Raw genomic sequence first — 25,462 nt, forward strand, 5'->3', positions numbered from 1 at the left:
ACTTGGGCTTGTGCCAGGGATGAATTGAATATCCGTGTTAGTACCTCCACCAGTTGGTCTGCACAGTCCAACAGACCTTGCCCGATATGCCATCCGACCCAGCCGCTTTACGTGGGTTTATAGCCTACAGTGACCGCCTCACCTGGTGTTCTTGGAGGATGAGCAGTTGAGGACTAGAGGGTAGGCGGGGCATCTTGGGTGTGGTTGGTCTGGATGACTTGAAACGGGCAAAGAAGTGATTGAGCTCCTCCGCTAAAGAGTCTTCCGTGTTGTTGGCTGCAGATAAGTTCTTTTTGTAACTCGTCAGGTGTTGGATGCCTAGCCACTCCCACCGTGTCTTTTTGTTGTCTAAGTACATATCCACTTTCCTCAATTACTCCACTTATGCAGCCTTAATGCCTCTCCTGAGGTATGATCTAGTCCTGCTGTATTGCCCTCTATCTCCCAAGTGGAAGGTAGAGTTTCAGACCCTCATAAGTGCCTTGAGCTCTCAGATCAGCCACGGTTTTTGGTTAGGATAGACCCAGCGCCGCTTATCCACAGTGACAGTTTATGTAGTGTCTACTAAAAGACAGCACAGCATCTATCCTCTCCTGTAGCTGCAGATGGTCGAACACTGACCATGCTGTGGTCTAGGAGCAGTCCTGCAGTTGAAAGAGTGCCCCTTCTGGCCAGGTCTTAACAGTCCTGGTCATAGGCTTGCTTCTCTTCTGGAGGGTTGTGTAGGCAGGAATAAGGAGCAGGAGAGAGGTGGTCAGACATGCTTAGGTGGGGGAGAAGAACAGTCTTGTAGGTTCGCTTTAAATTACAGTGTTACTATGTAATAATATTAGACATTTCCACCTTTAAACTGATTAATGACTTAAGGGCTGATTTGGAGTTATATTATTAAAAACTAACTCTTGCAATATGCATTTTCTTGCCTCCGCCTAATTTGATTGCAGTTAGTGCCAGAGTCTCCCACAGCGTACCGCTAAAAAGTTGGTAATGTTGTAGATCGCACTGCAGGACAGCGCATAAAGAGTAAGCATCACTTTATGCAAGAGACAGTCAACGTGATTGTATTGTATAATCTCTTCTTCAAGGTTGAGGATGCAGGTCTATATACTTGCTTGGCCAGCAGTCCAGCTGGAGAGGATGGGAGAAACCATTGGATCCGCGTGCAAGGTAATCAAAGTTGTTCCCGCGTGCTGTTCAGTTTAAAGGTACACGTTTCTCTAGAGCATTATTCACTTACATTACACTGTTTATGCCAACGTAACTTATCCATAGGGCCCATTGTAGGGCCGCAAGCGACTCCAAAAACAAAACTGTTTCTCAGCTGTCATAGGTATGGGCTGCAGCGATACTCACTTGTAGTACACTTTTCCTGCACTTGTAGCAGTAATGAAAATCTGAAACAAACAGAAGAAGTCTGGAGCTAAAGTCATAGAGAAGTTTCCTAAGTGCAGAAATTATGACTAAAGTGGTGTAGCTGTATTTGTTTTATTATTTAATAAACATACATGTATTTATTGTTTGTTAATTATTTAGTTAGAATCTGTTTGTTTTAGCACTGCGTAAGTGTATGTAATTTAATTTAATTAATCATTTATGAGTACCTTTTTTTTTTCAGTATATTTGATAAATTTTTTTTTTTTGGAGTCTTGATAATAATCATTGTGGTTAACACATGGTTTCATATCAATTGAAAATGTGTATCCTGTTAAACTGTAAGTAAATTCGACATAAATATTGAATATGATTCAAATCAAGAATAAAAATGACTAAATTCAATGTTAATATTTGAATGGGCCCCGGGTACCTCTGTAGTGGAAAAAATGGGCCCCATATATATATATATATATATATATATATATATATATATATATATATATATATATATATATATATATATATTTTTTTTTTTTTTTAATGCATTCTAAATATTAAATAAATGCGATCAAAAGTCCGCTTACTATGGAGCCTATGGGACCCACTCTATTCGGCCTATGAAGGCCCCTAAAAAACATCCAAACACATCCATTGAGGTGTATATACATGATGTAAGTGTACAGTCGTGGTCAAAAGTTTACATACACTTGTAAAGAACATAATGTCATGGCTGTCTTGAGTTTTCAATAATTTCTACAACTCTTATTTTTTTGTGATAGAGTAATTGGAGCACATACTTGTTGGTCACAAAAAAACATTCATGAAGTTTGGTTTTTTTATGAATTTATTATGGGTCTACTGAAAATGTGACCAAACCTGCTGGGTCAAAAGTATACATACAGCAATATTAATATTTGGTTACATGTCACTTGGCAAGTTTCACTCCAATAAGGCGCTTTTGGTAGCCATCCACAACCTTCTGGCAAGCTTCTGCTTGAATTTTTGACCACTCCTCTTGACAAAATTGGTGCAGTTCAGCTAAATTTGCTGGTTTTCTGACATGGACTTGTTAACCTCACAAACAGACATGCACATACTTTTAAGAGTTGTGCTTTAAATTCAATTTACTCCATCAAATGTTTTGGATATTTGCAGGAAGCCGATTATTTATTGCTTTAAATTTAAAAAAATCACCAGATCCATACATTTCATGATTTAGGTGACTTTATAAAGAATGCATTTCTGTGTGCCCAATATCTGCCATTGTTTATTATTGTCGGTGTTCCATTTCGTAATGTGTATACCTTTTGTAAGGTGCTCTTGTAAGTATTTCCACAGACTTCCACAAAGTAGTAGTAGTAATTGGCTAATTAGTGTGTCTGAGCCAGTATGAACATTACAGAACATTAAGTCAATATTTTGTCATTTACACTGCAGTGTTTTAGCACGCAGGCTGATGTTATCTGAATAGAAATTCTTCGCATTTCAGTCCCACCGACGCTTCTTGGCTCTGAAGATGTGAGAACGCTGACAGTGCCAGTTAATGGACATTTGACCCTCGAGTGCCTGGCTGACAGTGACCCTCCTCCTGATATAGAGTGGTACAAGGATGAGGTCAAGATGCCGGTATGTGGTTTGTATGCAAGGTATTGGAAAAAAGAAAACATATTTCTGACTCACAAATCTCATTGTCCTTTTCATTCAGCTGGGTGGTCGTATTCAGCGGCTTGCGGGAGGACAGTACCTTGAGATACAAGATGTTAGAACTGAGGACAGTGGCCATTACAGTTGTGTGGTCACCAACATGGCTGGAAGCACCAGTCTCTTTTTTACGGTGGAGATTCTCTGTAAGTTGCTCTGTTAAAACAGTCATTCTTACAAATGTAACACATATTAAACACTTCTTTCTGCCTCTCAAGTGCCACCAGTTATAAAGGAGAGCAGCGCGGTAGTGACAGCTCATATGGGCCAGGATGCAGTTATACCCTGTGAAGTCCAGGATGGCTCATCGCCAACGATTATGTGGAGAAAAGATGGCTTCCCAATAATTCACGATAACAGCAAGTATGTTTTCATTTTGTGTTGACATTGTTAAAAACGGCAGTTAAAAAGCGTTAAGGGTTTTTACACTTTATAGCAGGGGTCTCCAGACTTATTTATTTTCAATGTCAATCAATCAATGTTTATTTATATAGCCCTAAATCGCAAGTGTTTCAGAGGGCTGCACAAGCCACAACGACATCCTCGGTTCAGAGCCCACATAAGGGCAAGGAAAAACTCACAACCCAGTGGGATGTCAATGTGAATGACTTTGAGAAACCTTGAAGAGGACCGCAGATGTGGGTGAACACCCCCTCTAGAGGAGACCGGATGCAATGGATGTCGAGTGGGTCTAGCATAATATTGTGAGAGTCCAGTCCATAGTGGATCTAACGTAATAGTGAGAGTCCAGTCCATAGTGGGGCCAGCAGGAGACCATCCCGAGCGGAGACGGGTCAGCAGCGTCCATGGCCACCGGACCTGTGCCCTCCCCTTCCACAAGGAAGAGGGGGGCAGAAAAGAAAAGAAACGGCAGATCAACTGGTCTAAAAACGGGGTCTATTTAAAGGCTAGAGTATGCAAATGAGTTTTAAGATGGGACTTAAATGCTTCTACTGAGGTAGCATCTCTAACTGTTACCGGGAGGGCATTCCATAGTACTGGAGCCCGAATAGAAAACTACGGAGCCCCTAAAGGGACATGGGGGAATTTTTTTATTTTTATAATTATTTATTTTTTTTAGACATGTATCTCGTGTGCAAGAGAAACTACCTCGTGCGCACGAGAAACTTTTTTTAAAATTATAAAAAAATAAATAATAATTTATAATTTATAATTTTTTTAGCACGAGAAAGTTTCTCGTGCGCACAAGATAGTTTATTTTTATAAAATTATTAAAAAAAAAAAAAAAATATATATATATATATATATATATATATTTATTTATTTTTTATTTATTTTTTTAGACATGTATGTCGAGCGCACCAGAAACTATCTTGTGGGCATGAGATACATGTCTAAAAGAATAAAAAATAAAAAATTATTAGAATTTTTTTTTATTTTTTTTAGTAATTTTATAAAAAGTTTCTCGTGTGCACGAGATACATGTCTAAAAAATAAAAAATAAAATAAAAAATTATAAAAAAAAGAATTTCCCCCATGTCCCTTTAGGGGCTCCGTAGAAAACGCTCTATAGCCCGCAGACTTTTTTTGGGCTCTGGGAATCACTAATAAGTCGGAGTTCTTTGAACGCAGATTTCTTGTCGGGACATATGGTACAATACAATCGGCAAGATAGGACGGAGCTAGACCGTGTAGTATTTTATACGTAAGTAGTAAAACTTTAAAGTCACATCTTAAGTGCACAGGAAGCCAGTGCAGGTGAGCCAGTATAGGTATGTTTATAAGTATATAAATGTATTTACAGTATAGGCGTAATATGATCAAACTTTCTTGTTCTTGTCAAAAGTCTAGCAGCCGCATTTTGTACCAACTGTAATCTTTTAATGCTAGACATAGGGAGACCCGAAAATAATTTTGAGAGGTACTTTTACAAAATGAAAAACGCAGAGAGCTAGTCATTTTGGTCATGTTTATTTTCATAGCTTAGTGCCTTTAAGGTTTATTGGCGCTCTGTACTTCTCCCTACGTCCGTGTACACAGCGGCGTTTTAAAAAGTCATCAATTTTACTTTTTGAAACCGATACCGATCATTTTGAAACCGATACCGATAATTTCCGATATTACATTTTAAAGCATTTATCGGCCGATAATATCGGCAGTCCGATATTATCGGACATCCCTAGTTTATTTAGACACTATTATTACATTTCTGAAAATGAGATGAAAGGACAGCATTGTTGTGGTTATCAGCCTTGACACAGATGGCCTAACTCACTCCTTTTTCAAACAATCTTTTCAGAATATGTACTTTTTATGTTTAAGTATTCGTCTTGGACACGATAAACAGTAGATGTATGCTTTGGCACATTAAATACATTCAAATAAAAACAAAATGAATGAATTCAAAAGATTTCAGCTATAGCCTATTTTAGGTACACCATGCTATCTGAAGGCTCCTTGCGTGTGCAAGATGTTCAGCTGAGCGATGCTGGCCGCTACCACTGCACGGCATCAAACCAGGCGGGCTCAGACCACAGGGGAATGGATCTTCGAATTTTTGGTAAGACAACACATAGTTGCTGTTTTTCAGCACATAGATGAGAAATGCTGGAATCTGTTCTATGTCCTCTTAGTGGGTCCTTCGATCAGCCCAGGCCCATTCAATGTGACAGTAACCATGGGCATCAGAGCTGTCCTGAGCTGTGAGACAACAGGAATACCACCCCCTAAAGTATCTTGGAAAAGGAATGGCTCCCCTCTTGATGTCAATCAGCATCCTGGTGCATACAGGTAAACATATGATTGTGCGGTTTTATTTAAATAAAAACAAAAATAACTAAAATATAGAACAAGACAGGATCTGATCTACTAAGACCCAAATACCACACGCTAAACAGCCTATGCAAGCTATACAATTGTGTGTACTGTTAGTGGGCGTGTTTGGTGTAATCTACTAGACCAGGGGTCAGCAACCCGCGGCTCTAGAGCTGCATGCGGCTCTTTAGCGCCGCCCTAGTGGCTCCCTGGACCTCTTTCAGAGATGTGTGAAAATCGAAAAAGATGAAGAAAAAAAAAAAATGTTTTGTTTTAATATATTTTCTGTAGGAGAACAAACATGACACAAACCTTCCTAATTGTTAGAAATCCCACTGTTTATATTAAACATGCTTATTTGGCAAGCACCGTTTTGTCCTACTAATTTCAGCGATCCTTGAACTCACCATAGTTTGTTTACATGTATAAGTTTCTCCGATGCTGCCACAGAAAGATGTGTTTTATGCCACTCCTTCTTTGTCTCATTTTGTCCACCAAACTTTTTATGCTGTGCGTGAATGCACAAAGGTGAGCTTTGTTGATGTTATTAAATTGTTGGAGTGCTAATCAGGCATATTTGGTAGGTGCATGGCTGCAAGCTAATCGATGCTAACATGTTATTTACACTAACTATATGTACATATTGCATCATTATGCATTGTTTGTAGGTATATTTGAGCTCATTTAATTTCCTTAATGTCCTCTGTGTATTTAATTGGCATGTGCATGTCTCATGACACATTATCTGTACGTAATATTGGCTGCATATCAGATAGTTGTTAGTGTGCCATATTGTTCCGGACCACAGCAAACGTTACCCAGCTTGCAAAGATTGTAATAAATCTATTAGAAGAAGACAGCCTGCCGTTTCCTTAAACTTGGACACGCACATCTATACCTTTGGCCATTCTAAGACAGTAATTTCCAGAAGTTATCTCATCCCGTGAGAAGCCTCAATTTTACTAATGATTTCCAATGTTGCAAAATGTGTAGAATAAATATTAAAATGCAACATTTCTGTCAACGAATATTTGCGTCAGCCTTTGATAGTAGGCTAATATAGACATTTGCCTTCATTATAATACTTATATAAGGCTTTTAATTTTTTGCGGCTCCAGACAGATATTTTTTTTGTGTTCTTGGTCCAATATGGCTCTTTCAACATTTTGGGTTGCCGACCCCTGTACTAGACTAATCTACTAAAAATGGTGTAGACCGCCCTATTTGTAGGAAGTTTTTGCATGTAGTACGCGACTTTCACCTTGGAGACACTTGATCATTTACTGCACATTTATGTTATCATGCTCCTACCTGTGTGTGGAGGTTTCTTCCCTCCGAGTTACTCGGACCACCAATCACAGACATGACAGCTCCTTTTCAGGGTTGAACACTGTTTTATTTTCAGTCTTTCTTGTGCTTTTCAGCAAATGTCTTTTTGTTCGTCTGTCTCGCTCTCGCTCGTGCTCCACCTCCAACTCCCCTCTCCTCCCCAGCTGCTGCCCTTTAACAGAGCGATAGGTGATTAGATAAGCAGGCCCAGGTGGACCATCTACGCACCTGTCGCTGATCTCGAAGCCGGTCCTGGCACACCCCGCTTCGCTGCAGGTCCGCAGGCCACGCCCCCCCACACTGTGTTTTTTTTCCTATGTTTTTAAACAAACAGCAGAGATGTACCACTTTATAGAAGAAGCCCTGGTGCACTTACAATGGAAACCACTTTTTTAAAAACTTTTTTAGCGTTGAAGGTGCGCTCAAGGGAGAGGCTGCAGCACTAACTGCGAGTGTGCACTCCAGGTGCAAGAAAATGGCACATATTGCAAGATTTTTTTTTCCACGTAAAAGTTTAAAAAAGCAAAAAGCCGCTGACCAGGGCTGAGAAAATCTGCAAAGACTCCTCCCCCCACCTCCACCAAGGACTGTTTTCACTGCTGGACTCTAGAAAGAGGTTCCGCAGCCTCCGAAGCAGAACCTCCAGGTTCTGTAACAGCTTCTTCCCTCAAGCCGTAAGACTCTTGAACGCATCATAATGAAATTATACCCTCAACTCCCCCCAAAATGGATTAACTCGCTGGAAGAAAAAAGACAATATAACATACATCCATAAACGTGGACGCATGTGAAAAAGTGCAATATATTTATCTGTACAGTAATCTATTTATTTATTTATATATATTTATATATTTATTTATTTTATATATATATTTATATATTATTTATATATATTTATTTATTTATATATGCACCTTATTGCTTTTTTTTTATCCTGCACTACCATGAGCTTTAGCGCCTTGCATGGCAGCTCCCTCCATCAGTGTGTGAATGTGTGTGTGAATGGGTAAATGTGGAAGTAGTGTCAAAGCGCTTTGAGTACCTTGAAGGTAGAAAAGCGCTATACAAGTACAACCCATTTATCATTTATTATGAGCTTATGTAACGAAATGTCGTTCTTATCTGTGCTGTAAAGTTCAAATTTGAATGACAATAAAAAGGAAGTCTAAGTCTAAGTCTCTAAGTCTATAATGATAAAATAGTTTTATGTGAAAAAACAAACGCCATTTAAAAAAAAAACACTGGCAGACACCAACACGCGTCGATCAAATTTGTTTTAACCAGCCCCTTTAGTCATCCAGCAGCTATGAAATTATAAAATTATATTGCTGAATAGACAATATGTATAATAGTCTTGTTTTTGACAGTCCATTTATGTTGAAAAGCATACATGGGATGTAGCTGCAGCGTTATCGCCTTTTCACTCACAGCCAGGTCTTTCTCTCTGGCACTCATCGAGGGCGGACGCTCCCCTTTCCTCTCCCTTATCTCTCCTGCTTGCTTCTTTGTCTTGTCTTGTCTTAACTTTATTGTTGCCTCTTTTTGCACTGCTCTCCAAATCTAAACATTGGAACTATTTAACTGGCCTCAACGAAATTGACAAGATCTTGGGTTTGGGGGAACCTGCTTGTCGTGACGGAGCTGTTGTTGCTGGACACACGACGGACTCTTGGGAGAAGATGGAGTGCCGTGTGCGTGGCGATCTTTTTCTGTGGAGGACGTGAAGATATCCACCTATTCGGAATTATGACAACAGGACATCTGCTGATTGGAGTAAGCGTTACTCTGGTTTGTCGACACATTGGAAGTTGCTGGCAGTCTTCAAAGTACCCCAAAGCTGCCACAAATGATTGGAGGATGCGGGAAGAACTGTGGACACTCTTGTGATTTGGATAACATCGGACTGTCTGTCTGTCCGCAGGATTTTGAGGACCAGTCATAGACAATTTAGAGAGAAAGGCATATTTTATTTTCACTCGCATACAAAACATTCTAACTTGGATTGTTTCCCTGGCTTCGAGACTCTCCCGAAGGACAGTGCGGCGAAGACACAACAAACTCCCTTCATGTCTCTCATGGACACACACCTGTTGTTGTTGACTTTGGACTAGTGACTGCACAAGATCAAGGCCGCGGAACAGAGACACACTGCAGGCTTACACACAAACATGCATCCAAAAAAATAAACGCCACACATACACACCCAACAAACCCCCCCAACCCAACGCCTTCAACGCCCATAGGCGTGATGAAAGGATAGTCAGCGCCTGAGAGCTGCAGCCTACCACCATGACCCCGCACTCCCTCCCCTCTGTTGCTAGATATCTCGAGATGTACGTTGTAATATGTATATGTGCTTTGCTATGGAGGTTTTTTCCCACTCCAGACTGGGCCCCCTTAGGAGCCCAATCCAGATTGTATTTTTTTACTCATCCTTCCCCAGCTTTTTACCTTTTTCCCCATCTTTTACGGGGCGCCTTGTGGCGAGCCATCAGCGTTCCTGACCTGTAACCCTGTACACTGTTTGTTTGTCTAATCTTGAACGGGTTTGTGCTGAAAACAAAGTTTCGTTGTACTTGTGCAATGACAATAAAGACCTATCTATCCATCTATCTATCTATCTATCTATCTATCTATCTATCTATCTATCTATCTATCTATCTATCTATCTATCTATCTATCTATCTATCTATCTATCTATCTATCTATCTATCTATCTATCTATCTATCCATCTATCTATCTATCTATCTAGCCGTGTACGCAAAATAGCGTTCACAGTTGAGTTTTAGTCTTAATAAAGCACAATGCGTGTGCTAAATATTTTTTTTGCATCTTCTTCCCCCAGTATTGTGGGTGTTCTGATGATCAGCATACTCCTGAAGGCAGACACGCTAAATGGATTGCGCTCGTTATTCTGCTCTCTTTAGCTTTGCGTGTGCTGTCGAGTTTGCATGTGTTTTAATACATGTCATTTTTTTGAAGATCAGGCCCATAGTCGTACTGTTTCTCTTTGCAGGTTACTATCCTCGGGTTCCTTGGTGCTTTTGTCGCCAGCCGATGAGGATGAAGGTTACTTTGAGTGCACTGCTGTGAATGATGTTGGAGAGGAGCGCAGAGTCATTGAGGTCAAGCTGCAAGGTATTGCTTTGGAGAGTTGTATATCAAAATAGACTTATTTAAAAATAACTGTTTACATTGTTTTTGAAGTGCCACCATCTATTGAAGATGACGTCACAACAATCACAGCTGTGAAAATGTCTGCTGTGGAGTTACCTTGTCACGTTAAAGGACGACCTCGGCCTACCGTGACTTGGAAAAAAAGTGGTGCCCAGCTGGGATCCAGAGGAGGAAGTTATCGCATCCTTCCTACTGGTAAGACAAGGTCTTCACTAAGATTACTTAAATACTTCATTATTCCACAGGCAGATTGTGTATTTTTACACTATCTTTCATGGCCAGTTATTTTTGGAAGATCATTTTTAAGCTAATGGCAACAATATGATATAGCTCCGGGTCATCTGTGCTGTATCCTGTTCTTTTGTTGGACAATTAAAGGTCGAGTCCACTGGAAGATTAAGCACAATTTATTAAAAACTGGTCACAGTCCCAGTCTCAATATTGCAAAAGCATCTATAAGTCAGTCCATATGACGGATGATCAAAATCTCTGGTGCCCTGAAGGCATACTTGCCAACCTTGAGACCTCCGATTTCGGGAGGTGGGGGGTGGGGGCGTGGTCGGGGGTGGGGCAGGGCGTGGTTAAGAGGGGAGGAGTATATTGACAGCTAGAATTCACCAAGTCAAGTATTTCATACATATACATGTATATACTATATATATATATATATATATATATATATATATATATATATATATATATATATATATATCAGTGACGTGCAGTCCCCCCCTGTTTATATTAAACATGCTTCACTGATGAGAGTATTTGGCGAGCGCTGTTGTTGTCCTACTAATTTCAGCGATCCTTGAACTCATCGTCGTTTGTTTACTTGTACAACTTTCTCTGATGCTGCCACAGAAAGACATGTTTTATGCCACTTCTTCTTTGTCTCATTTTGTCCACCAAACTTTTTATTCTGTGCGTGAATGCAAAAAGGTGAGCTTTGTTGATATTATTGACTTGTGGAGTGTTAATCAGGCATATTTGGTCAATGCTTGACAGCAAGTTAATTAATGCTAACATACTATTTAGGCTAACTGTATGTACATATTGCATCATTATGCCTTGTTTGTAGGTATATTTGAGCTAATTTAATTTCCTTAATGTCCTCTGTGTATTTAATTTATATGTTCATGTCTCATGACACATCATCTGTATGTAATATTGGCTGCATTTCTGATAGTTGTTTGTGTGCCATGTTGTTCCAGACCACAGCAAACGTCACCCAGTTCTCAAAGATTGTAATAAATCCATTAGAAGAAGACAGCCTGCCGTTTCCTTTAACTTGGACACACACATTTATTACACCTTTGGCCATTCTGAGCCAGTAATTTCCAGAAGTTATATCATCCTGTGAGAAGCCTCCGTTTTACTAATGATTTCCAATGTTGCAAAAATGTGTCGAACAAAAATTATAATACAGCATTTCTGTCAACGAAGATTTGCATCAGACTTTGACAGTAGGCTAATATAGCTAATATAGACACTTACATCATGTGTTGCCTTCATTATAACACTTATATAAGACTTTTTTTTGTATTGTTGGTCCAGTATGGCTCTTTCGACATTTTGGGTTGCCGACCCCTGTCTTAGTCCAAAGAATGTATCGCGTTAATTTAAAGGGGAACATTATCACAATTTCAGAAGGGTTAAAACCATTAAAAATCAGTTCCCAGTGGCTTATTTTATTTTTCGAAGCTTTTTTCAAAATTTTACCCATCACGCAATATCCCTAAAAAAAGCTTCAAAGTGCCTGATTTTAACCATCGTTATATACACCCGTCCATTTTCCTGTGACGTCACACAGTGATGCCAATACAAAAAAACATAGAACAGCAAGGTATAGCGACATTAGCTCAGATTCAGACTCGGATTTCAGCGGCTTAAGCGATTCAACAGATTACGCATGTATTGAAACGGATGGTTGTAGTGTGGAGGCAGGTAGCGAAAACGAAATTGAAGAAGAAACTGAAGCTATTGAGCCATATCGGTTTGAACCGTATGCAAGCGAAACCGACGAAAACGACACGACAGCCAGTGACACGGGAGAAAGCGAGGACGAATTCGGCGATCGCCTTCTAACCAACGATTGGTATGTGTTTGTTTGGCATTAAAGGAAACTAACAACTATGAACTAGGTTTACAGCATATGAAATACATTTGGCAACAACATGCACTTTGAGAGTGCAGACAGCCCATTTCAGGCGCGCTAAGAACATATATTACATATATTTTTCCACGATTTCAGCACTCAGGTTAACCATACCTAAATAGACACAAAATACTGCATTACACAAGACTACCCGAATGTACTCGAATGATTGAAAAAAATAAATGTTTTTAAGCTAAATTATTGGTAAACAGAGTTTATGTATAATAATTTACGTAAAACCGCGAGTAATGAATAAAGTTTTCATCAATTAATATATTCTGTAGACATACCCTCATCCGCTCTCTTTTCCTGAAAGCTGATCTGTTCAGTTTTGGAGTTGATGTCAGCAGGCCAGGGAAGCTGGGGTCGATATTCTTCTCTTGATCATCTTTGGTGGCATAAGGGACGGTTGCCATCTCTGTCGTAGCATAGCTTTCGTCGGTAAAGTGTGCGGAACAAACGACTGACCATTTCGTCGGCTTTCCCCACACCCTCGTATTTTGAACAAATTTCGTCCAATTTCTTGCCACTTTCGCATCTTTGGGCCACTGGTGCAACTTGAATCCGTCCCTGTTCGTGTTGTTACACCCTCCGACAACACACCGACGAAAATGAGAAAATGGCGGATTGCTTCCCGATGCGACGTCACGTTGTGTTGTCATCGCTCCGAGAGCGAATATTAGAAAGGCGTTTAATTCGCCAAAATTCACCCATTTAGAGTTCGGAAATCGGTTAAAAAAATATATGGTCTTTGTTCTGCAACATCAAGGTATATATTGACGCTTACATAGGTCTGGTGATAATGTTCCCCTTTAAGCAAAATGAAAGGTAGAGCAAAAAGGTATGTATTCTAAATTATCCTAACAATCTTACTGGGTCTATAATGGATTACATTTTGCAACAATATACAATTGCACTTACTTCTATGCAGGTGTGTTGGAGATAACTGCTGCATTACCGAGCCATGCTGGCAGGTACACTTGCTCAGCACGAAACCCGGCTGGAGTAGCTCACAAACACATCTCCCTCACAGTGCATGGTGGGTGTGAAGCACTGGAACAACAGTATTTCAATACAAATATCACTAAAAGATAATGAGAACATTGTATGTAATATGTCTTAACAAATTCAACAAAGTGCCCGCACCTTCTTAATGCATTAGAACCTCCAGAGATCAGGCCGATGACGGAGGAAGTACAAGTGGTGTTACACCACGGGACTATCCTGCACTGTGAGGTTCAAGGATTTCCCAGACCGTCCATCACCTGGCAAAGAGAGGGTGTTCCCATAGCAGCAGGTAACAACACACAAACCAACAGCTAAAGCTGGGCGATATGGCCTTTTTTTAATATCTCGATATTTTTAGGCCATGTCACGATACACGATATATATCTCGATATTTTGCCTTAGCCTTGAATGAACACTTGATGCATATAATCACAGCAGTATGATGATTCTATGTGTCTACATTAAAACATTCTTGTTCATACTGCATTAATATATGCGCATTTTAAACTTTCATGCAGAGAAGCAAACCACAACTAAGTCAATTGACCAAAACTGTATTTATTAAACAGTTATTAAGCAGTGGCACAAACATTCATGTCATTTCAAAACAGAAAGTGCAAGATTGTCAGAGACATTTTAAAACAAGCTATTACCATGAATTGATTAACGTGGACCCCGACTTAAACAAGTTGAAAAACGTATTCGGGTGTTACCATTTAGTGGTCAATTGTACGGAATATGTACTGTACTGTGCAATCTACTAATAAAAGTCTCAATCAATCAATCAAAGTGCACTTTTGTGCATGATGTCACTAAGAGATATAGTGTGATAACCAACCCGTGTGTCAATCAACCCCATTTTCCTCTACTCGTTTTACAGGTCACAGGCTGGCAGTGCTCTCAAACGGTTCCCTGAAGTTTTCTCGCGTCACACTTGGCGATGCAGGGACATACCAGTGCTTGGCAAAAAATGAAGCTGGCGTGGCTGTTGGCAGAACCAAACTGGTGCTGCAAGGTAAACATTAGCTCTGTCAGGCAAAAGAAAAATATGAAGGTGTTAAGATTGTATGATATGAATGAACTAGAAAATTCCCGCGGAAATTTTGATGGGCCTGCTATCTCTACCGTGGACCTCTGGCCGGGGGTCGCCGGAAGCCGCCGTACTTATTAGATGGTGCCGAGTGTCTGAATCCGTGAGTTTTAGGTGTAACCGTACAAAATGAGCCACAGAGCTAGCCTAAAACAGTAGCATGTTTACATAAAAATGCTAACACCATGAATTGATTAACGTGGACCCCGACTTAAACAAGTTGAAAAACTTATTCGGGTGTTACCATTTAGTGGTCAATCGTACGTAATATGTACTGTACTGTGCAATATACTAATAAAAGTCTCAATCAATCAATCAAAACACTTAGCATGTGTGCTAAGGACAGCATGATAACGGTCAGCATGTTTCATATACAAAGTTATATGACTCAAAGGTGTATGGCGGCGGAAATAGAAAAAAAAAAAGTACAATTAAATGAAAAAGGTTAGCAAGCTTAAGTTAGCTTACTAGCATGCTATCGTTTGCAAGCTAACAGGTAAGTGGGTTAACACTTTAGTATGGGGAACATATTGTAAGTAACAAAGACTTAATTAAGAGTTATTTGGGCATTAGGGGAACATATTGTAAGTAACAAAGACTTAATTCAGAGTTTTTTGGTTAGGGTTGGGGTTAGGGTTGTTGTATAATAAGTAGAGATGTCCGATAATGGCTTTTTTGCCGATATCCGATATTCCGATATTGTCCAATTCTTAATTACCGATACCGATATCAACTGATACCGATATATACAGTCGTGGAATTAACACATTATTATGCCTAATTTTGTTGTGATGAGTATGGGTTGCATTCACTTGTGTGTGTGAAAAGCCATAAATATAAATATAAATTATGTGACTGGGCAGGCACGCAAAGGCAGTGCCTTTAAGGTTTATTGGCGCTCTGTACTTCTCCCTACGTCCGTGTACACAGCGGCGTTTTAAAAAGTCATACATTTTACTTTTTGGAACCGATACCGATAATTTTTAAACCGATACCGTTAATTTCGGATATTAAATTTTAAAGCATTTATCGGCCGATAATATCGGCAGTCCGATATTATCGGACATCTCTAATAATAAGGCCATGCAGAATAAGGCATTAATAAGTACTTAGTAATGACTAATTAAGAGCCAATGTGTTACTTATTTGCATGTTAATAAGCAACTAATTGATGGTGAATATGTTCCCCATACTTAAGTGTTACCAATGTCACATACCAAGTTATATGACTCTGGTGTAAACGGTTGCGAAACGAGCTCAAAAAGTTAGCATGCTAATGTTAGCATGCTAGCAAGCTAACATGAGCATGATAATAGTTAGCTTTTGTTACATACCAAGTTATATATATATTTGTTTTATTTATTTTAATTTTCCTGAGGGAACTCTCCTGAAGGAATCAATAAAGTACTATCTATCTATATGACTCTAAGGCAGTGGTCCCCAACCTTTTTGTAGCTGCGGACCGGTCATCGCTTGAAAATTTGTCCCACGGACCGGGGGGTGAGGGGGGGTATTTTTTTTTTTTCTTTCATAAAGAAATACAATCATGTGTGCTTATGGACTGTATCCCGGCAGACTGTATTGATCTATATTGATATATAATGTATATATTGTTTTTTTTATGTTGATTGAATAAAAAATAAAATAAAAAAATATTTATTTATTATTTATTTATTTATTTATTTTCTTCCCGGTACCAATCGGCCCGGTGGTTGGGGACCACTGCTCTAAGGTGTATGGCTGGAGAATTTTAGAGAAGAAAAAAATAGCAAAAAAAGTTAGCACCTTAATGTTAGCATGCTAATGTGTTCATGCTAATCGTTCCCAAGTGTCACTTAAGAAAATAATATTATCATTACTCATCCTATTCTTGTGTATCAGTTCCTCCGGTGCTGAGTGTGCCCCATGTGGAGTACACCGCTGTGCTGGGCCAACCAGCCAGTCTGGACTGCATAGCTGATGGCCAGCCCCAACCAGAAGTTACTTGGCACAAAGACAGGAGATCTATCGTTGACAGCGCTCTTACACACATGTATGCAAATGGAACCTTGGTGATTACATCTACCCAGCGCAGTGATGCCGGCCTGTATACATGTACCGCCAAGAATCTTGCGGGTAGAACCAGCCACGATATGAGACTGGTTATTCAAGGTGAGCCAAGACTCTCATTAAGTCCTTATTAAGTAAACGTAAAAATGTTCCAGAAAAAAATGATCTATTCATCTGCGATTTCAAAATAACAACTAACTTTTGTCATTGTGGTTTAAGTGCCCCCCATGATTCCTCCTGGGCAAGCAGAGATGTCCGTTATTCAAGGATTTCAAGCGTTGCTGCCCTGTGCGGCTCAGGGTTCACCAGATCCCAAGGTATCATGGGAGAAAGATGGTGACGTCTTGCTTAGCCTTCCTGGCAAATTCACTGCCCTGCGGTCAGGGGAGCTGATTATCGAAAGGGTCGAGGTGAGCCTGAAAGCCTTTTTGTCTGTCACCAGCTTCAAAGTCAGCCTATAAGCGTGACCCTCTAAGCATGACTCCGTTTTGCCATTGCTGTCGTAGCCAGGAGATGCTGGTGTGTTCACGTGTGTGGCGAACAATGCGGCGGGTTCGGCAAGACAGGACATCCACTTGTCCATCAACATGAGACCCGCCTTCAAGGAACTACCTGGTGATGTGACGTTGAACAGAGGACAGGCCCTTACCTTGTCCTGTCATGCTCAAGGAACGCCTCCTCCTGTCATCTCCTGGACTGTTAACAACCTGCCATATTCAGGTACATTTTGTATTCCTTAAAATTATGTGGCTGTAAAGCAGAGGTGCTAATAAAACATCGATTTGACATCCGAATCACGATTCATATTTATTTAGATTCTAAATCGATACATAACTTTCAAGAATCAATAAGAGAATACACGGTCTATATAGATCTTCTTCGTCCCCTTATTTAAACTGTCCACCGTGGGTGCCCGAGCTTTCAGCCGCTCTGCCCCCTTTGGAACTCATTACCACCAGACCTTTGTAGCTTAGACTCAATATCCCTCTTCAAATCAAGACTCAATACACACCTATTTCTGACTGCTTATTCATTGTAAATCTTATCGCTCTGTGTTGTTGTTGTTGTTTTTATCCAATTGATTTTATTGTTTTGATTTTGTATGGTGTCCTTAAGTGCCCAGAAAGGCACCTTGTAAGTAACATTTATTATTATTATTATTATTATTCTATATATATACCGTATTTTTCGGATTATAAATCGCTCCGGAGTATAAGTTGCACCAGCCGAAAATGAATAATAAAGAAGGAAAAAAACATATATAAGTCGCACTGGAGTATAAGTCGCATTTTTGGGGGAAATTTATTTGATAAAACCCAACACCAAGAATAGAAATTTGAAAGGCAATTTAAAATAAATAAAGAATAGTGAACAACAGGCTGAATAAGTGTACGTTATATAACAAATAAATAACGAACTGAGAACGTGCCTGGTATGTTAACGTAACATATTATGGTAAGAGTCATTCAAATAACTATGACATATAGAACATGCTACACGTTTACCAAACAATCTGTCACTCCTAATCGCTAAATCCCATAAAATCTTATACATCTAGTCTCTTACGTGAATGAGCTAAATAATATTATTTGACATTTTACGGTAATGTGTTAATAGTTTCACACATAAGTCGCTCCTGAGTATAAGTCGCACTATGAAAAAAACTGCGACTTATAGTCCGGAAAAATACGGTAGTCAAATTAATCGATTTATCGTTGCAGCCCTATCCCTAACGATGAAATATGTTAGTTTGTTGTCTATAATTGTCATGTTTTTCAGGTGCCATTATTGACGAGGCAGGTAGGAGCACTGTGATGCTTGACAACGTTTCCTTGACTGATGCCGGGACGTACGTGTGTATCGCTGAAAACAGTGTGGGCTCCATCCGAGCGCTGTCCTTTGTCCGTGTCAGAGGTATTGTAAGATTTTACCGATTAGCCGAGTCAAACCAGTCACTTAACTGTCACAGATGATGAGATCAGCTGAATGTATCGTTCTTAGAGCCTCCAGTGTTGAAAGGTGACGCTCACACATCTCAGACGGTCATTCAGGGTGGCTCTGCTGTGCTCGACTGTCCAGTCCACGGAGACCCCAACCCTGTTCTCCACTGGCTACGAAATGGAAAACAACTGCACCGCTCTGGCCGAACGCAGGCCCTTCACAATGGATCATTGGTCATCTACAGCATCACTGTAAATACGACGTTCACATTTCCTGTGATCATCCTCTTCACAAGTTTTGTTAGTCAACTTTAAGGGATTTAGCTTGCTGGGGTTAACTTCTTATATAACTAATTGTTTGTCTCAATGGAGCAGTGTCAAATCTGATTGGAGGCCCTTCAGTTAGAGAACCTAACTGCATTAGGGCTGGATGCTCTCAGACTGTGGCCTGCTTTGCTTAGCCTCTAACCTTGTTATGTTCCTAACTGCTGCTGTGATTGCACAGCCTGCATCTGAGGCATTCTCTAAGACAGATGACTGTTCTTCCCACAGTGCTCTCTAATGTCAAATTGTATTCTGCCCGGTCCAAAAATATATCTTATAACTCACATAAGCTCAACTGAAGGAAAGAAAATGTCAGCATTTATATTGTTTTATTTCTTTATCCAAAATAATATGTTTTGGGCAGCTTGGTGCTTGTGTGGGTTATTCTTGAGGTATTCAGTTTTACTCCCGCAGTCCAAACATTTCTTGAAGACTCTAAACTGCAACTAAAGTGTTGACGGTAGTCGGACTCTCTCAGCTTTGTCATGATCATTACCAGGACAGGCAGTATAGAAAATGAACAGATTAACTAATTTCTAACCATAAGTTTGATGGTTTGTTTGATTTAATTACTTTACCCGCTTTTTTATTTTTTGCTCTCCATAGGCTACAGATGAAGGGGAGTACCAGTGTGTGGCCGAGAGTGAAGCTGGGTCCGCTGAACGGACCATTACTCTGAAAGTTCAGAGTGAGTTTGGAGCTTTGTAGATAATTAAACAGTGTGTAATGAAGGGGCAGCACTTACTCTGTGTGAGTAAATATCCAACCTTCACTGCACTTGGTGATTTGCTTTACTTTAAATCTGTTCCTTGATCATTGCTCCTTTGATGAAGCCATTACTTCACTGGTGTTATCTTAGTTGTTTCTACCGATGTCCACGTTCATTGTTTCTCTCTGTTTCAGTCAATGGAGGCTATTCCAACTGGCAGGATTGGGGTCCCTGTAGTAGCACCTGTGGGCAGGGCTTCCAAGAGCGCATTCGACTTTGCAACAACCCAAAACCAACGAATGGTGGACGGTCATGCAGCGCGCCAAGTACTGACTCCAGAAAATGTCAAGCTGGCCTTTGTCCAGGTACAACTGCCACACTGACACGGTTTGTCCTCTGTGTGTATAGACAATTTCAAAAGGATACCGAATCTTAAAGGGGAACATTATCACCAGACCTATGTAAGCGTCAATATATACCTTGATGTTGCACAAAAAAGACCATATATTTTTTTAACCGATTTCCAAACTCTAAATGGGTGAATTTTGGCGAATTAAACGCCTTTCTATTATTCGCTCTCGGAGCGATGACGTCACGTTGACAACGTGACGTCACATCGGGAAGCAATCCGCCATTTTCTCACTTTCGTCGGTGTGTTGTCGGAGGGTGTAACAACACGAACAGGGACGGATTCAAGTTGCACCAGTGGCCCAAAGATGCGAAAGTAACAAGAAATTGGACGTTTGTTCCGCACACTTTACCGACGTAAGCTATGCTACGACAGAGATGGCAAGAATGTGTGGATATCCTGCGACACTCAAAGCAGATGCATTTCCAACGATAAAGTCAAAGAAATCTGCCGCCAGACCCCCATTGAATCTGCCGGAGTGTGTGAGCAATTCAGGGACAAAGGACCTCGGTAGCACGGCAAGCAATGGCGGCAGTTTGTTCCCGCAGACGAGCGAGCTAAACCCTCTGGATGTCTTGGCTCACACCGTCCCTTATGCCACTGAAGATGATCAAGAGAGGAATATCGACCCTAGGTTCCCTGGCCTGCTGACATCAACTCCAAAACTGGACAGATCAGCTTTCAGGAAAAGAGCGCGGATGAGGGTATGTCTACAGAATATATTAATTGATGAAAATTGGGCTGTCTGCACTCTCAAAGTGCATGTTGTTGCCAAATGTATTTCATATGCTGTAAACCTAGTTCATAGTTGTTAGTTTCCTTTAATGCCAAACAAACACATACCAATCGTTGGTTAGAAGGCGATCGCCGAATTCGTCCTTGCTTTCTCCCGTGTCGCTGGCTGTCGTGTCGTTTTCGTCGGTTTCACTTGCATACGATTCAAACCGATATGGCTCAATAGCTTCAGTTTCTTCTTCAATTTCGTTTTCGCTACCTGCCTCCACACTACAACCATCCGTTTCAATACATGCGTAATCTGTTGAATCGCTTCAGCCGCTGAAATCCGAGTCTGAATCCGAGCTAATGTCGCTATAGCTTGCTGTTCTATGCGCCATGTTTGTTTGTGTTGGATTCACTATGTGACGTCACAGGAAAATGGACGGGTGTATATAACGATGGTTAAAATCAGGCACTTTGAAGCTTTTTTTAGGGATATTGCGTGATGGGTAAAATTTTGAAAAAAACTTCGAAAAATAAAATAAGCCACTGGGAACTGATTTTTAATGGTTTTAACCCTTCTGAAATTGTGATAATGTTCCCCTTTAAAGGTAAAACACATTTGTTCTGAGATGCTGGTTGACCTACGACCGTTGTATTTCTAACAAATGTTTTCCATTGAAAAATACTCTAAACTAATTTAATTCACCTGTTCCACAATCAAACTGTCGTATCATTAAACCTCAAGATTAAACCTTAAAGGGGACCGATAATGATTCAGTCTTTTCTGACGTATTTATGCTGTTACAAAGTTTGATACTCATAATAAACAATGCCAAAGCATAAATTATAAGGTTCATGCAGTTTTGGATGCCTCTGCCTGCGGGGTTTTGCAGTCTGGCTTCGATGTACTTATTTAGACATTAAGTAAAGCTCTCAACCAGAGGGGGAGGAACTTTCTTTGAGGCCATCTGAGTGTAACGAAACACAAGAGAAGAACATATTTTGAAGATAAATTCTGATAGTTTTATTTATTGATTCGAAAATATTGACATTCAACGATATAGTGAATTTGCAAACAGCTAAAATTATGCACACAGCAAACTATAACCTGCTACACAAGAATGTACAACAATTCTTCTCAACAAAAGAGGACAAATACAACCTCAGAGAAATATGTAATATAAAACATTTGTAAGCACGTACAACACTTAAAACCTTAAGTATATCAGTATGTGGAATTAAGTCATGGAATGGATTAAGTAAAGAAATCAAACAGTGTACTAATATGATCCAATTTAAGAAACTGTTCAAACTTAAAGTGTTTACAAAGTACAAAGAATAAGAACCACAATAAACATTCTGAACTTATTGATAATCGTATTTATCTCACCATATGAATTTTTTTTTTTTTTTTTAATGTTATTATTTATGGAGTATATTGTGAATAAATTGAGAACAGGAAGTGAACACAAGTGTTAGCAATGGAAAGGGGTAGGATTAAATAAGCTCTGCTTCTTCCTACTCCTTTTCGAACATGTTGAAAAGAGAAACTGGATATGGTGATGCATCATGTTGTAATTGGATGCATGTTCCAAATAAACTCGAGCCATAAACCATTTGCACTTTAATTTTATTGGCAGTTTAGTCAAGACATATATTTATAATTAGTTTAGTTTATTTATTTTAGCACAACATAATTATATTAAAATAAATTTTTTGGCAGTGATTTATGAGTCTAATTCAGTGTTAATATTTTAGTGGGCCCCGAACTCTTCTGTAGTGGAAAAGTCGGGACCTAAGAACCACTGTCTTAGAAGACGCCTGATACTCTGTGTTTAATGCATATGTGGTATATGTTTTCTGATGAAAGGTGAAACCCCCCGCAAGACCAGAGGTAGCCTGATTGGAATGGTAAATGAGAGGGAATTTGGAGTGTCATTCCTGGAGGCCAACATCACAGATAACGAAGAGGAGGGCAGCAGCTTTTTGCAGGCCCGTCTGGACAACATTCCTCCAAGTGTGGGTTAGTAGGCACAAATGAACTGAATGATACATTTTATTCTGTGTCAATAGCCCCAGAAGGGACATATTTTATTTTAACACTCATTTTGTGTACCTTGCCGATAAACATATAGTATATTTTATGGCTGTCAAAATTAACGCGTTAACTCATGAGATTAATCACAAAAAATATTGCATTAATGATGAGGTGGCGACTTGTCCAGGGTGTACCCCGCCTTCCACCTGAATGCAGCTGAGATACGCTCCAGCACCCCCCGCGACCCCAAAAGGGACAAGCGGTAGAAAATGGATGGATGGAGGACAAAGCTACGAACAATGGGAGACCGGGCTTTCTGTTCCGCCGCTGCCAGTCTGTGGAACGCTCTCCCTGACCACCTGAGGGCACCACAGACTGTGGATGCTTTTAAAAAAGGCTTAAAAAGCCTTTTTTTTTTAAAAAGCCTTTTTTTTTAGATATATGCATACTCGTTATAGCTATTTGGCTGTTCTAGTTTTTATTTTTATTTATTTTTTATTATCTTTTTATTTTTATTTTTTTAATACACTGTAGCACTTTGAGATTGTTTAAAATCTATTATTACTATTATTATTTTTATGGATGGATGTACACACTTCGATTAATCATGCTATTCATTATGAATTTACAAGCTCTTTTACCTTATCAATCAATGTTTATTTATGTAGCCCTAAATCACAAGTGTCTCAAAGGGCTGCACAAGCCACGATGACATCCTCGGTTCAGATCCCACAAAAGGGCAAGGGAAAACTCACAACCCAGTGGGATGTCAATATGAATGACTATGATAAACCTTGGAGAGGACCGAAGATGTGGGTGACCCTCCCCCCCAGGGGAGACCGGATGCAATGGACGTCGAGTGGGTCTAGCATAATATTGTGAAAGTTCAGTCCATAGTGGATCTAACATAATAGTGAGAGTCCAGTCCGTAGTGGGGCCAGCAGGAGACCACCCCGAGCGGAGACCCTTAACCGCCATACAATCAGTGTTTAGATCAATACATACGTCAGTACAAAAATGAGTGAGGAGAGTCCGACTGGTTTGCTCGCTGCCAAATTTCCCTACAAAATACAGCCTGAAAGAACTTTAGATAAAAACTGTTACCAAGTTTCGGGTAAATACATGACATGCATTCAAGTAAAATGGTTAAAAGCATTCTTGGATGACATTCTGACAATGAAATTGCATGTGTGTACAAATATTGGGGTATTTTCTAAAGTTATCCATCCATCCGTTTTCTACCGCTTGTCACTCTCTGGGTTGCGGGGGTGGCTGGAGCCTATCCCAGCTGCATTCAGGCGGAAGGCAGGGTACACACACCCTGGACAAGGCCCGACACAGATAGACAAACACATTCACACACATTCACACAGTAGGGCTAATTTAGTGTCTTGATCCAAATTCCAAAATGTGATTACTCCGTTTAAAAAATGTATAATTTGAAAGCCCAAGTATATTTATTTCAATCGTGCTGTATTTGACCCATACTTTCTTGGTCGTGTGCTAGGTCCCTTGCTGCGTGTATTGGTGTCTGTTTTTGCCCCCGTCTACTGGACCACTGTGCTGCAGAATGGAGCCACCAAGAATGGCTACTCCTTCACACAGGGACAATTCAGGCAGGAGTCTCAGCTGGAATTTGACACAGGTATAGACATATTCGTCATAACACCATTGATTTGCATTTTTTAGTTTTATTTCTAATTTTTTCTAAACCTGCTGTTCACATAACAGCCAGAAGAGGGAGCCACTGACTACTGCTATTATACAAGAGTAACATTGACAGTAACATTTTTAACCAGGAGAGGTTCTTCGTCTGACCCACGTGGCCAGAGGACTGGATTCTGAAGGAGTTTTACTGATTGACATCGTCATCAATGGATTTGTTCCGTCTTCGTTGACAACCTCACATTTAAGCCTCCAGGTGTGTTCAGGGCACTCGGTTTAATGTGATTCTCAGAGCTTTGAGCAGGTCTGATGTTCTGTCCGGTAGGAATTTGACGAGTCCTACGTGCAAACGGGCCAGGGGCAGATGTACTCGTGGTCGTCACAGTCCCACCAGAGAGGCGGTAGCCCCATGGTGCTGCGTTGCAACCACACCATTATTTACGAGGGTCAAGAGGAGCGTCACGGCCCTCTGCTCCAGCTGCTGAAGGTTTCTGGGATGGACAGCGTCTACAATATGCTCACTCTCACGCTAGACTTCGACTTCACTGCCAGTCTTCTCATACCAGGTCTGGGAAAATTGATTAAAAAAATGTGGAAAATGTGTTCACGCAGATTGCTTTTGTTTATAGATGGTCATGCCGAAACTTGCCCTAAAGGCTTTATCCTTGACACCACCTCATATTGCGCTGGTAGGCAGCTTCTGCCTCGTTTCTTGTTGCCAATTATTAACTTCAAATATACTCCATTGTTCCACTGCGTTGTTGTAATTTGATGTCTCGTTATGACTAGACGAAGACGAATGTGCACTTCAGTCTCCCTGCTCTCATTCATGTAACAACATCATGGGAGGGTTTTCCTGTGTGTGTCCTTCTGGCTTTACCATCTCCATGGAAACCAACACATGCCAAGGTGAAAAACTGTTTCCCTTTGTCAACATCGGTCACACTAACTTTGTTGATATTCTCATACAACACTTTGATGAACTCACTCACTGAACC

At 40.2% G+C, this 25,462-nt stretch overlaps 1 protein-coding gene across 1 annotated transcript in view; it reads left to right on the forward strand.

Moving 5' to 3' along the window:
• Positions 1-25,462, forward strand: part of hmcn2 (hemicentin 2) — a 159,784-nt gene that overhangs the window by 114,884 nt on the left and 19,438 nt on the right. Inside the window, exons 50-73 of the mRNA XM_061986104.1 lie at positions 1,086-1,167; positions 2,864-3,000; positions 3,080-3,221; positions 3,294-3,438; positions 5,469-5,596; positions 5,670-5,826; positions 10,197-10,318; positions 10,388-10,552; positions 13,444-13,551; positions 13,675-13,809; positions 14,401-14,535; positions 16,492-16,761; positions 16,879-17,069; positions 17,166-17,379; positions 18,439-18,573; positions 18,661-18,851; positions 19,530-19,611; positions 19,827-19,997; positions 22,632-22,784; positions 24,307-24,444; positions 24,599-24,720; positions 24,790-25,030; positions 25,094-25,153; positions 25,254-25,373. Of these exons, the coding sequence (XP_061842088.1) occupies positions 1,086-1,167; positions 2,864-3,000; positions 3,080-3,221; positions 3,294-3,438; positions 5,469-5,596; positions 5,670-5,826; positions 10,197-10,318; positions 10,388-10,552; positions 13,444-13,551; positions 13,675-13,809; positions 14,401-14,535; positions 16,492-16,761; positions 16,879-17,069; positions 17,166-17,379; positions 18,439-18,573; positions 18,661-18,851; positions 19,530-19,611; positions 19,827-19,997; positions 22,632-22,784; positions 24,307-24,444; positions 24,599-24,720; positions 24,790-25,030; positions 25,094-25,153; positions 25,254-25,373 (3,544 nt within the window). The remainder of the gene's footprint in view (positions 1-1,085; positions 1,168-2,863; positions 3,001-3,079; positions 3,222-3,293; positions 3,439-5,468; positions 5,597-5,669; positions 5,827-10,196; positions 10,319-10,387; positions 10,553-13,443; positions 13,552-13,674; positions 13,810-14,400; positions 14,536-16,491; positions 16,762-16,878; positions 17,070-17,165; positions 17,380-18,438; positions 18,574-18,660; positions 18,852-19,529; positions 19,612-19,826; positions 19,998-22,631; positions 22,785-24,306; positions 24,445-24,598; positions 24,721-24,789; positions 25,031-25,093; positions 25,154-25,253; positions 25,374-25,462) is intronic.

The sequence above is a fragment of the Nerophis lumbriciformis genome, linkage group LG12, assembly GCF_033978685.3.
Source record: "Nerophis lumbriciformis linkage group LG12, RoL_Nlum_v2.1, whole genome shotgun sequence".
Classification (NCBI taxonomy): Eukaryota; Metazoa; Chordata; class Actinopteri; order Syngnathiformes; family Syngnathidae; genus Nerophis; species Nerophis lumbriciformis.